At 34.6% G+C, this 13,901-nt stretch overlaps 1 protein-coding gene across 6 annotated transcripts in view; it reads right to left on the bottom strand.

The window, feature by feature from the left end:
* Nucleotides 1-13,901, bottom strand: part of ZNF280C (zinc finger protein 280C) — a 59,352-nt gene that overhangs the window by 18,418 nt on the left and 27,033 nt on the right. For all 6 annotated transcript variants that reach the window (XM_045200908.3, XM_045200910.3, XM_053917379.2 and 3 more), the window contains 4 exons: nucleotides 10,611-10,831; nucleotides 7,274-7,431; nucleotides 6,440-6,540; nucleotides 5,520-5,666 (listed from right to left, as the gene is read on the bottom strand). In XM_045200908.3, coding sequence (XP_045056843.2) covers nucleotides 5,520-5,666; nucleotides 6,440-6,540; nucleotides 7,274-7,431; nucleotides 10,611-10,831 — 627 coding nt within the window. The remainder of the gene's footprint in view (nucleotides 1-5,519; nucleotides 5,667-6,439; nucleotides 6,541-7,273; nucleotides 7,432-10,610; nucleotides 10,832-13,901) is intronic.

Below are 13,901 nucleotides of genomic sequence, written 5' to 3'. Positions count from 1 at the left end.
GGGAAATAGGACCCAAGAGATACCTAAGTCATTTGCTTACAGCTAGTGTTTTTTCTACTATAAATTATATATTATCAATTGTAATCTTTATACATATGCTTTCATTAATTAAAATTATATTTTATGTTAATATATAATTTAAAACACAGATACAAAACGACTTTTTCTCTAAAGCTGTATCTCTTTGGGCCCATCACTATTTATATTTGAAACAAATAATCATTTAGGAAAAGCAAACGAGGTAAGGTTTATGAAAGTACCTAACAGTTTCTGGTGCATAGCAGGAATTTGATAAATAAAAACTCTTTATAAATTTCAAAGCAATATATAAATATAGTGTTCGTATTACTAGTTTAGTATCATTTTAAGACTATTTAATTTTTTTTCTTTTATTGATTCTAGAGAGAGGCAACGGGAGGGAGAGAGGTAGAAAAGCATCGATGTGAGGGAGAAACACCGATTGGTTGCCTCTTGCAGCACCCTGACTGGAGACCAACCCCACAACCCAGGCACGTGCTCTGACAGGGAATTGAACCCGCGATCTTTTGGTTTGCAGGACAACACCCAACCGAGTCACACTGGCCAGGGCTCATTTTAAGACTATTTTAGAAGTAAAGTGCATTGGATCATATCATAGGTACAGGCAATGTAAACAGATTCATCTATATGTACTCAAAAGAGGGAAAGAGCCGGGGGGAAATCTTAGTCAAACAAACAAACCAGCAAAATAAAACCAGAGCCATGGAAACAAGGAACAGACTGACAGAGACCAGAGGAGGTGGGGAGGGGGATGAAGGGGGAAAGAAGGGGAAGGGTCTAATCAATGAACATGTATGAATGGCCCATGGACATGGACCACAGTGTGGGGATTGACTGTGGGAGGGGGAGGGTGGGCGGGGCAGGGGAGAGCAACAGGGAAAACTGTAATAGAACAACAATAAAAAACCCCAGAAGATAAAAGGAAAGATAGAAATTTCCACTGAGTATAGTTCTCAGAAATTTTTTTCCTCTATTTGTACTTATACCTACCTCATCCAGTTTCATGATTTAAAGTATCACCCATCCAACTGTCTCCTCAATGTCATTATTTGACATCTAACAGGCATTTCAAATCAAGGTGAACAAAATTGAACTCTAGATTTCCCCCTATCCACCCCGCAAAAAAAATTTGTTCCCTCCTAGTTTTTCCAATATCTCAGAATATGGGAACACCATACTTATAGCTGTTTGGGACAAAAGAACTTGGTCATTCTTAACTCTTCTCTTTCTCTTACACCCCACATCCAACCCATTAATAAAACCTGTCATCTCTGCTTTCAAAAACAGTCTTTTCACTTTTCACAACCACTGCCACCATACCAGTCCAAACGACTCATCTGGACTCTTGCAATAGCCTCCTACCTTCCCCTTGTTTCCATTTTTATCTCCCAACAGTCTACTCTCTCCATAGCTGCCAGAGTAATCTCTCACATGCTTAAACCCTCCAAGGCTTCCCATAATACTCCCAAATCCTGACTCTGGCTTACGATGCCCTATACCATCTGCCCTGCATTCATTCTATTGCTACAACCTAATTTCCTACTATTCTTCCTCTCAGCTGTTTACGGGGCTCCAGCAACATGAACCTCTTTGCTACTCCTTGAACATTTAGATATATGCTCACCTCACTGCCTACTTACTGTTCCCTCTACCAGGGGCATTTTCTCCCTGATATATATATGACTTTCTTCTTAATTTTTTTTGGAGAGACTCTCTTTGACCACCCCATTAAAAAACCCAGAAACTACTTCTTTACCTCCTAAGCCCTGGCACTCCCTATATTTTCCTCCCATGGTACTTATCACCAATTGGCATACATATATTCAGATATCACACACACATATTTTCTCCACTATAATGCAAATTCTAGAAGACACAAACTTTGTTTTGTTCATTTCTGAAAAACAGCCCCTGGCATATATTAGGCACTCAATAAATACAGGGTGGGGTAAAAGCAGGTTTACAGTTGTGAGTATGCAAAACAGTTTATTCTTATATTCTTATTTATTAATTGCTGTATTATTTTCCACATGAAGAACTATAAACTACCTTTGTCTCACCCTGTATCTGTTAAATAGTGAGACAGACACAGCAAGAGACTGACAGAGAATGCACATGAAGAGCAGGCACAGTTTAAGTAGTTCGAATGTCTGCCATTCCATTCCATGAGCATTTGCCCAGAGCCCTGAGACGGGAGACATTAATCTACTGGTCCTTTACTTGGACTCAAATCTGCATACCTATTTTACTCACGCATGCTTGCAATGTGCTAAGGATGATAGAGTAAATTTTTTAATAGCATAGTATGTTCAACCAAAAACAACAGTGATCTGTTCCAAGGACAAAGAAAAGTGTCTGTTAAAACTTTTGACAAGCATACTATATTGTTTGGGTGATTTGAAGGATTTTCAAGGTTAATCCTAACTGTTTGTAAATCTGCCTTCAGACCTAGTATCAAAGAAGAATATGACTCTGAGGTAAAAGCTTCGGCTGTAAGACAATTTTTTTTTCTGCCATTTACTAGAGAATGTGACATTGGGCAAGTAACTTTCTGTAAAGCTTTGTTCCCTCATCTAGGGAATGAAAACGACCATATGCCTGTTTTGTAGAGTGGTGGTGAGGATTAAACAAGATAATGAAGGAAAAGCACTAGTAACAGTCACATGGCAAGTGATTAGTATAAGTTAACTGCTTGTTATTATTATAAAGACCTAATGAGGCTATATAACACATGTGAAATCCTTCGTCCTTTCTTAAAAGTTGTACAAGCTCTATTGTTAGCTCCAAAATCATTCAAAACATAATATATTCTTTTACAAAAAAGTTACAACCACAGTCTTTGAAAAGAATAAAATTGGCCCTGGATTCAACAATTCTTGTGTAACATTGCACTAATGTCATCTGAAATACAAGCTTACAGTTTTTGAGTATTTTGTGAACAATTATACAAATTGCAAATACTTTGAAGGATGCCTGGTGACCTTTCATATTAATAGAGCTTCTCCTCTATTGACTCCTGACTGCCTCCCTCTTAGGTACTTGAAACTTACAAAAAACCCTGGGCACCCAAGGTGTGTCGGTAGTCCCCAAGACTACTCCCAGGTTTGATGATCTAGTACAGGGGTGTCAAATTCATTTTCACCAGGGGCCACATCAGCCTTGCGGGTGCCTTCAAAGGGCTGAACGTCATTTTAGGACTGCATAAATGTAACTACTCCTTAACTGTTAATCGAGAGCTTGGTGCTGCCGCTGGGTAGAAACAAGGTAAAGGGCCGGATTTGGCCCACAGGCCTTGTGTTTGTGGCCTGTGATCTAGTAGGAGGAATGATAAGACTTAGAAGTTGTGATACCCACAGCCCTGATTTATTACAGTGAAAGGATACAGAGCAGGATTAATAAAGGAAAAAAAGTGCATGGGAGTCTGGAGGATACTGGTGCCAGTTTCTAAGCGCCTTCTCCCAATGGAGTTGTGTAAGACACACTTAATCAATCCCCTAGCAACACCTATGAAGTGGGTTTTTTTGGCTAGGGGAGCTCTCTTGAGTCTAAGAGCCGAGATTTTTTCATGGGTTCAGTCACCAAACCTTCAGATGCCCAGAACAAAAGCAATTGTTCACCAAAATCATATTTTTTTGCACAACTGATTTAGAAAACCTGGTACAACATGGTTCAAGGTTGCAGCCATGTAGAACACTTGTCAGTTAATAACAAAAGCTCAGTTTCTAGGAGTTAGCCAAGGCCAGTTAGTTATGCAAGTAAACCCTTCTGAAAATGTACATGATTTGAGTAACTCAGACCTGCTTGGTTAACTCTTTCCTATATATATGGCAAGTTCAGATGTACAACTCGAGGTATGAAGTGTGACAACAGATCATATAAACCACTTAAGAGACAGAGTCCACATAGCAGGCCCATCCTTCTTTTTCTTACCTTTCTAAGCATATATTACTCTCTCCACACCTATATTTTATCCTGGAGTTTAGTAAAGCATGGGTGATAGAATTATGTTAAAAGTTTCATAATGAAATAGAGCTTTTTATCTCCTACTTCCTTTCAATATCAAAGGTCAAAAGATTAAATATAAAGTGCCAAGACCAGTGTTTCCCAAATCCTGATCCTCAAGAAATGTTAACAGGTATTGAGCAAATAAAGGTTTAAATGGTCAAATAAATTTTGGGAATAAAATAGACAATACCCCTTGCTTGGAGATTTATGATTTTTAGCATATTAACAGCTCTGAAAAGTCTTATTTTAAAAATAAACAAAAGCCAATCCTTTAATTTTATAAATCTAGCCATTTACTGATTTTTTTTTTCCAGGAACAATTTTAGAGCAGACATCTACTAACATCTGATGGAACTTTGGTGCCGACCCAGAACAGAAAGATCTTGCCAGAGGTTCTTAAGGGCAAGGTGGCACACCAGGATTAAAAACTTAGCAAGTTGGTACCATACCAGTCATAACATATATGGTCCTAAATGTATTTGGATATATTAATTTTATGATTTTTTTTTCAATTAGCAGCTACAAGTTGATTTTATGATTACCAGATGACTGGAATTAAAAGAAATGTTAGCAGTAGTGCTGAATAAATTGGCCGTGACTATGTAATCAATAATATGTAGTAAGCTGATCTGCGAGGAGACGAACCTTGATTACATAATCAGATTCAGTGAATTCATGACTTCTGGTTTTGGCAAAGGTACTATTGTCTTTCAAACACTCAAGAATAGGTTTACAGCAATGTTTTCGGCCAAAATAAAGGATGGTCTAATTGTGTCAGGAAAAGAACAAGCAGGCATAAAATGAGAATTCAAAGGAAAGATGAAAGCACTAACACTGGCATCTGAGAGATTACAAAGCAGGACTGGCAAGTCATCCAGAAAACAAGTTATAAGGTAAACGTAGTTCTCTGGCATAGGTCACCTATCTAGAAATAAATCTCATTGCCGTTTCCTTTGTCACTGACTGCTACAAAAGACCGTTCTGGGCCGATGAAGAGAACCAGTCTTTGCATAATAAAAAATGGGCTAGAAATTGGAAATAAAGTTTGAAGAGAAAAAGGAAAAAGATTGTAAGTGCTAAATCTTATCTTCCTCAGTTCATGCTTATCCCTTTCCCTGCTCCTGATTAACTACTTTCAAAATCATTCTCATTCTTACCACTCTTAGACCCCTGAAATATCCAACTTAACATTCTGCTCATATTCCATCTTCTCCTCCACTCTAGGGTTCCTATTTCTACCTGTCTTTCAGAATTTTCCCTATTCATGAGCCTCCTCATCACCAGGAAGCACACAAATAAAGGAAGTGGAAGTTTCACAAGTAATTCAGCATAAATTGTAAACTGTATAATTTGCAATAACTTTGCTTTCTTTCTAGAACAAATCTAGCCAATGGTCTAAATGATAAACACACACACACACACACACACCTTTTCACTAAGACAAAATAAACACATAAGAAACTGCTAAATCTCACCTGATGTTTCATGTAATGATTCATGTAGGGGGTTGCCATCCTACTAACTTTGAGGCAAAATGGACATAGCAAGTTCTTCGTGTTTTCATGGGATGCTCTAAAATGAGTTTCTACATCAGAAAACATTGATGATCTAAACTGGCAAACCTAGAAATATAAAGAAGGTTTAGTTTAACTTGAAGATTTATAACTGATATGCAATTACATCAAAGTAGCAATGATGAATCCTTTGTTCAAAGGAATATTACGTTCTACTAACTCAGCTCTGCTGCCTATACGATGAATAATCTTACTACTGTAAATAATAATGATAATCTTTGAAATAGAGAAGTTATCATTCAAAGTTTAAAAATATATTCCTAAATGTAACTAGATTCCCTTCTTTTCAGATCTACTACCCCTTCCCCTTTCTTAAACTTTCAAACTCTGATACCTCTTATCCTATAAAGTTTATCCTGCTATATAAAATGGAGTATTCTTTTCTTTGGATTTTAAATAGCATAGAGGATATGACAAAGGCAATTTATCTTTATCTTGCTATTATTGGGAACCAGTTCAAATTCTGGGAAAATAAAGGCCACAAAGCATTTAGTTGAGTTCCTCATAACTAATAGCATTTGCTATTTCTCTGGCATGTCCATTTTCTTCCCTACTTGGTAATAAAGTCCGTATGTTTGTCTTTTTCCAACAGAGTATTCTGTGTTTCTAGTATAGGGGCCAGTACACTACCACCTACAGGCCAAATCCAACCCACCACCCACACATATGTGAATTAAACCAAGGGAGTTTCCATGACTGAAGAGGCTCTTCAGTTTTAGTAACTTTTCTTTGAATGGTTAATAAATTCAAAAGAACAACATTATTTCATGGCGCACAATAATTAAATGAACACCTAAGTACACAATAAAATGTGTGTGTACCTGGCAAATATATGGCATTTCACCGGGTTTATGAGTGTCCTTCATATGTTGTAAAAGAGTATGTTCTGTTTCAAATGATAATTCACAGATTTTACAAATAGCTGAAATTGGAAAAAAAACACATTGCACCATATTAAGGAGGTATATAAATAAGAGGTTCATTTTGTACACCTATAACAACAGCAACAACAAGTAATAATAGTAATAGTGATGGTGGTTCCAACAATTCTATAGTTGTTAACACTGTTAATGCTGTTCTAAGAACTTTACTCATATTAGCTTACATAATAATTCCCAATCCATCATTGAGAGTGACTATTTTTATTCCTGCTTTTCAGATGAGGAACCTGAGGCACAGAAAGATTAAGTAACTGGCCTGAGATCTTGCAGTTGTATTAAGAGGCAGAGCTGGAATTTGAATCCAAGCCGTTTAACTCCTCACTCTGATCTTAACTTTCATTGCAGTTACTTTTCTTATTAGAGTATAAATCAAGACCATTAATTTCATACTTGGAAACCAGGGAATCTGGTTTTCTAATTTAGCCCTTTACATACAATGCATGAGTTACGCCCTATTTACAAAAGGAACTTCAATTTTAGTAAGCAAAATTTTATTGAAAGGCATCAACTGTAATAGAATAACAATAAGAATTTAAAAAATAAAAAATAAAAAAGGAAAAGTTTCTACAAGTTAAAACTTGTTCTCCAACTTTGCCCTCAAACTACCAAGCTGATTTCTTATTCTTATTTTTTCTATCAGATTTCTTAAGGATTCCTCATAGTTTAGATGATGAAAATCATTAATGTCAGGACTTCAGTGAAATTGTGACTTACTAGAAAACTCGTGAGGGGTGTGCGTGCTCTCAATGTGGCACTGCAGCTGGAATGGTGTGGGGTACTGACGGTAGCAGTGCTGGCAGGTGGTGTGGCTTTCCCAGCTCTCACTGTTCTGCTTCTCAAGTTCTAAATGGTGTTTCATGTGGTTCATAAACCTATAAATAATTGTCAACAGGTGCAAATATTCAGATTTATAATCAACGAAAAACCTCACAGGTAAGTATCTGAGCCTAAATGGTAAAACAGCAGTTGTATTACCCAAAATAATACCTCTAAGCCACAAAATCCTCTAGAAAAGTATGCAACTTTATGTTTTTTTAAAGATTTTATTTAAATCTTTATAAAATCTCTCTATTTTATAGAGAGAGGGGAAGGGAGGGAGAAATACATTGACCGGCTGCCTCTCACACACCCCCAACCAGGGAGCTGGCCCACAGCCCACACTGAGCCCCACCAAACAGGGGGAAAGTGTGCACTTTACATAATCACTTTCATTAAGTGGCTTAGTAAATCTATTTGTACAAAATAATCTCTTTGTTTTAAAATAACCCATTAATAGTTAATATGAAATACTACTAATTTGCTAGAACTCTCCACCATTATTTCAGAATAAATTTTTTTTTGTAAAGAAAAACAGCAGGCTTCTTTTCCATATATGAAATACTATTTACATTTTAAAACAAAATACTTAAAGGAAGGAAACCCTACCACCAAAAGCAGTTACTATAGAGTCAGGAGAGAAATCTTCTGGAGGCCTTAAATATATAAAATAGGTTTCAGCTGCTTAAAGGAAAAATTATTAGTACTTTTATGTGTCTTGGTTTCTAAATGCATGTAATAGCATTTTAATACTGATAATTTAATGGTACTAGTTTCTTTTAGCACAAATTATTCCTTTTAACTTGCAGGCTATGGCCTTTTTAGTACAATACCATCCATTTCTACATTCTACTATGTCAGATTCCCAAAAAGGCTTCTTATAGGAAGGAAGTATGACCTTCGATGGCAGGGAGTACTATCGAAATAGGCATATCTATTTCAAAGGCTTACTGTAACTTTTTACTGAATTTCAAAATAAAGTTATTCCATCAAAATAATAAGACAGTGTCAAATATTAACCATTATTCACTATTAGTCCCTAAAGGAAGTAATGAAATGAAGTGACAATGTCATCAATCTAGACAGCAATCATTATGGAGGCTTTGACATTCATCTTTTCATACTTCCAAAATACGACTTCATTTTAGAGCCTCTTATGGCCCACACTTTGAAATGTCTTTTTTCCTTTCATTTTAACTTTATCTGTATTTGAATCTATTTTAAAAGTTTTAGTCTTGCCTGAATACATATAAAGGGCATGAGCCATTAAACTTTCAGCTCATGACTTTTAAGAAATAAAATCTGTTTATATAATCTTTTAATCAACTAGCTATCTTTCAATTATTACAATGCCCCTATCAGCAGCTCACACTGCTTAAACCCCCTTACAAGGCTATTCACAGAACAAAATAGTTCTACACTGGTTATACTCAATGTAGAAAAAAAATCCAATAATATGTTGATAGGGCAAAGAATAGAAATCTTGAGCTATTAGCTTCTACCATTCTCTAAAACCAGTAATTTGCCATCCTAGTTTTTACTATTAAGGCAAAATGTTATTTAACACATATGACAGTGTTTACTGTTCAGGTTTCATTTACTGAATAATATGTCAAAAAGCTACAAAATTCCTAGATACTGTAAAACATGGTTAGCTTAAACTCTCCAGATAGCCTGATAATGTAGAAATCTGTAATCAGTCTTTTGAAATGATAACAGAAAAGAAAATTTCTCATTTAATATTAAATGACTAATCTTAAAAGAAAAGTCAAAAAGCTTTTGCTAAATAGAACTTCTACTGTCACATGAATAACATTTAAGTATAATAAGGAACTTAACCATGAGCTACTTTCCATGAGTTTTACCAAAATTACTAATGTATTTTCTGATGTGTTTTACTGTAAACATGGTAAAAACATGGACAGAGGTCACAGTGTGTCCGTGTTACAACTCAAAGTCCAACTTCTCTTCTGTTAAGCTACCAAGACCATTAGTAATTGATGGCTATTAGGGCTTGATAAAAGGGCGGTAAAGAAGTGTGAAAACTCATATGAACAATATTTGAAAAACTTTTGGAAATTATAAAGCCCTACCCTAAATATAGGATTCACAATTTAGTTTACGCTTATATTACAGTGTAGTTCAGCATTTTTCTATGTACTTCATTCTAAATCTAAAATTCACCAGAAACTAAAATAAATTCTGGGCTTACAAATGACCTACAGGATGCCTAAGAATGTTGCTTACACATGATGGTTATCAAGGGTAAATATTTTTAAAAGTTTACATATGTGTGTGAGTCACAATATAGGTACACGTATTTCACGTAGGGGAAGAGCACTGATGCCTGCAATTTACTCTGAAAAGTATCAAAAAATCAGATGGGCCTACGGATGAATAAATATGTAGTAATACAAGTGTAGTAAAATGTTAATGGTAGAACCAAGGTGGATAAATACACACAGATGCTTTTTGTAAAATTTTCAATTTTGCTGAATAGTTGAAATTTTTATAATAAAATGTTGGAACAACAATGTCAGGTTATATGGTATAAACAATGAAAAATACCTATCAATGTCTTATTACTTTGTTCTTATTACTATCTCACTTACGACGATAGATATGTAATATGTCATATAACTCAAAGGCTGCAAAGTACAAATTCCTAAAATTTAAAGCATATATGTATAAACCTTCAAAATTGCACTGAGAATTAAACCTCTACTTTTAAAATGTGCCTAACTACAAAATCAAAGCAGACATGTTTCAAAGAACTGGCCCTCCTCTAAAAAAAGATCACTTTGTCCCACAAGGTTAATGTGCTAAAAGTTATAAATATGAATTGAAAAATTAGTGCATTAAATAAGACTATTATGAAGGAGGTCAAACTGGATTAAGTGGTTCTTCTTATGACAGAAAAGACTGAAAAGCAACTAAAAAATAAAAATGTCCCCTGAAACCTCCTACTTTAATGATAAATATAAAAGAAGTAATTTTCCCCTAGGTTAAGGTAAATTTTGTCCTTTCTTAAGTTATCTGAAAGAAATACAACTAAGTGGACCCAACTGTCAAAATCCAAAAATACAAGAAAGGACAAAGGCTTTCACGCATGATAATCTGCCTTTGCTCTCTGTAGAAACTGTTAAAATTGCTTATAAGATGGCAAAAAAATGAAGATACAATATTACACCTGTAGCATCCCAATTTTCAAACAGAAACAGAAATATTTACATACCTAATATTATTTTTAAGAACTTTCAAGCAACTGAAGCATTTAAAGGTCGTGTAAGTTTTCTGCTCATTGTCAACATCTCCTTCATGTTTTCCGTAGTAAAAGTCGCTAACTAACATGATCAACTTTTCCTTCTCTGTACCAGTCTTCTCTTTACTTTCAGTATTTGAAATTTCTACTTTGATCATCTCCAAAAACTTATTGAGCATGTCTGGACAACAACGCTGAAAGAAAAAAAACATATAAGCCATACTTACATCTCTTTTAAAAATCAGAAAACAAAAAATGATTTTGAGTTTAAAACTAGGGCCAGTTCACGTAAAACTGTGCTTGGCACTATACCTGGAACGATATTCACCAAAATGTTGGCTTCTTTCTTTATATAGTCTAAAAAATTCAAACAATATACACCCTTTTTATCTTAATAAAGAAATAAACAGATAGAAAACCTTAAGATCGGGATGGCTATATATATCAACTTTTTTCCTTTCAATTAAATTTTACTGATGTAAATATCTAATAATAATTTGCAACTTGGCCAAAAATCAAACATTTCATATATGTATTAAAATACAGCCTAACATATTAATATTTCAGTAAAATCTGGTTGGAACTAGACTTTGAGCACAGGTAAATTGTCATTCCCCAGACTCAAGGTACCTAGGAAATATGTGCGACCCAAGGAAAGAAGCATCAGTTGCATCTTGAAAACCTCATCGTCTGGCTTGTGGGGAAAGGGGATTACAGTAAATACTATAAAGGACACATGGACAAAATCAAGGGTGAGGGTGGATTTGGGGGAGGGGGGGGTTCGGCTGGGGTGGGGTGGAGGGATGGGGAGAAAAGGCATACAACTGTAATTGAATAACAATAAAAACTTAAGAAAACCTCAACACATTCTATCTAGAATGCTAAAATATCATGGAAATCTACCTCATGAATAAAATCAATACTGCATATAAACTGACCCTAAAGGTTAATACTTTCACACACAAGCTTTTTATTGCCAATGAGATAAATTGTATACAGTAATTTCCTTACTGTACACAATTTTCAGCTGTAGAATTTCCCTATTATTCTTTAAGAATAACTCTTTCCTAAACACACAAACTACATACACACAATGCAATCACAAAGTGAAAGACTTTAAAAAATAAAGCACAAGAAAAATTATGACAGAATCGAGACCAATAAAACCTATCAGACCAATTAAATCTATCCTATCAATGAATACAAATGTTTAACTCAACCACTACAAACAAGCAAGCAAAATAGAATCAGAAGCACTAAAATAAAGAACGAACTGACAGCAATCAGAGGGGAAGGGGGAGAGGGATAACGGGGGACATAGGGGAAGATATATAAAGGAAACATGGACAAAGCCAAACTGGGTAGGTTTGAGGGTGGGAGGTGGGGATGGGGGGGCGGGGAGCCGTGGTGGGATGAAAATGGAGACAACTGTACTTGAACAATTAAAAAAAAAAAAGAAATTTCATGTAGGATCACAAAGGAAAAAACAACTCTGGTGAAAGCAAGAAACATAAAAACAATTGATTAGGAAGGGTTGAAAATAAAAAAGATAAACACAGAATATAACAGGCAAATGAACATCGTAAGAAAGCAAAGGTTGTGAGCCTGATGTCAAAAAAAAAAGGAATCCAGGATAAAAAAGGGACAGTTTATAAAAACACAAAAGGGTACATTCATAATGAAGTTTAAAAAACATAGGTTCACCTATATTCCTAAATGGCAACAACTGTAAAACAGAACTGGAAGATACCAAAGAAAATAGTGGTGATAATGTGAGACTTTGAGACCCTTCTCAAACCATGAGAGAACAAGTAGACAAATATAAGTGAATACACAGGAACCTAAATAACGTATTAGTACATTAGATCTGGTTGATAGCTATCAAACTCCATACCTCCCCCAAAACACTCTTTATTTTCAAGTTTCCAAATAACATTCACATATTTTTTAAATGGACAACCCTACTGTAATCTTCTAAAATTTTAACTGATATGTCTCCTATAGTTTTTAATCAAAAGCAATGCTGTAAGATGATAAAAGCTACATGTCAGAGAATGTTTGCCACTTTCTCCAGATGCAGGAGTATATATAATATGCTGTTTTGTACATAAAATGAATGAAAAATAAGAAGATTTATGTGTGCCTGTCTATGCAGAAAGCAAATGAAAGAGGATACAAATTAATAAAAAATATTTCCTTTGTGAGTTGTATTGGGAACTAGGCAAATAAGGAGACAGGTGTGAGATTTTTTACTGTATACCTTCTTATACTTTTTGAATCATGTGACTGTTATTACTTCCAAAGTTAAATAAATTAAAAATAACTAAGAAACTCAGCCCTTTTCTATCTCTCTCCATCTAATGCAAAACATAAAAACAAGTATCTCTATATATTACATAGATAGGAAAACCAAAAGCACCTGTAGAAGTTACTTCTTACATAAAAACCAAACCCAAAGTCTAATTAGCAAGAGTCACTCAGAGAGGTAGAAATAGTGATAAACCAAACACAGTTTTACATTAAAAAAATACTGCATTTGGAATTTTGGGATGCCCTTTTGCTTATTACATTTTTTTTTTTCGAAAATTCTGAATTTCAATGAAAAATCTGTCAAACTTTGAAATAGTAATAATAACCTTTCCTAATTTGCTTCTTCGCCTTGTACTCTTCTTATCCCTTCTCTCCTGTATATAATCTACACTGCCTTTTTTCTTGCCTCCTTTCCCCCTTCTGTCATTTATACCAGGCATGCAAGAAGAATACAGATTAGCTTTACAGATTAGACACACAGAACACTGATCCCTAAACCCCATAGTTCACTAATACTTTGAAAATTACCAAAAACCTAATTCCAAGAGCTTCCTACACCAATATAAAGCTAGAATTTATAACAGTTATATATAAACTACATTCTGGATTGAGTTAAAACAATCATTTAAATAATATGAAGTGATTCACCATTAGCAGTTTACATCTGAGTACTGAAAATTGAAATGCATGACAAAAAGTTTCATTAAGTAATGTGACATATGTATGAAAAAATGAACAAAAGATAAAAAAGGGAATTTTTAAATCACGTGTAAGATTAAGCACCTAAAATATTCTGATTAGTACATTTTCATTAAAATTAAAATGCAATATGCATATACTGTAGTGTATATAAATTTAATTTTTAAAATTTGATACTTGAGAAGTATTTTAAAATCTTATATGAAGATGATCATTATGAATATCAATTTTTACTTAAGTTATATGAAAATACCA

This window comes from Desmodus rotundus, chromosome X, assembly GCF_022682495.2.
Source record: "Desmodus rotundus isolate HL8 chromosome X, HLdesRot8A.1, whole genome shotgun sequence".
In the NCBI taxonomy this organism is placed as follows: Eukaryota; Metazoa; Chordata; class Mammalia; order Chiroptera; family Phyllostomidae; genus Desmodus; species Desmodus rotundus.
The sequence above is the reverse complement of the archived record's forward strand: the minus strand, read 5'-3'. Positions and strand labels throughout refer to the sequence as shown.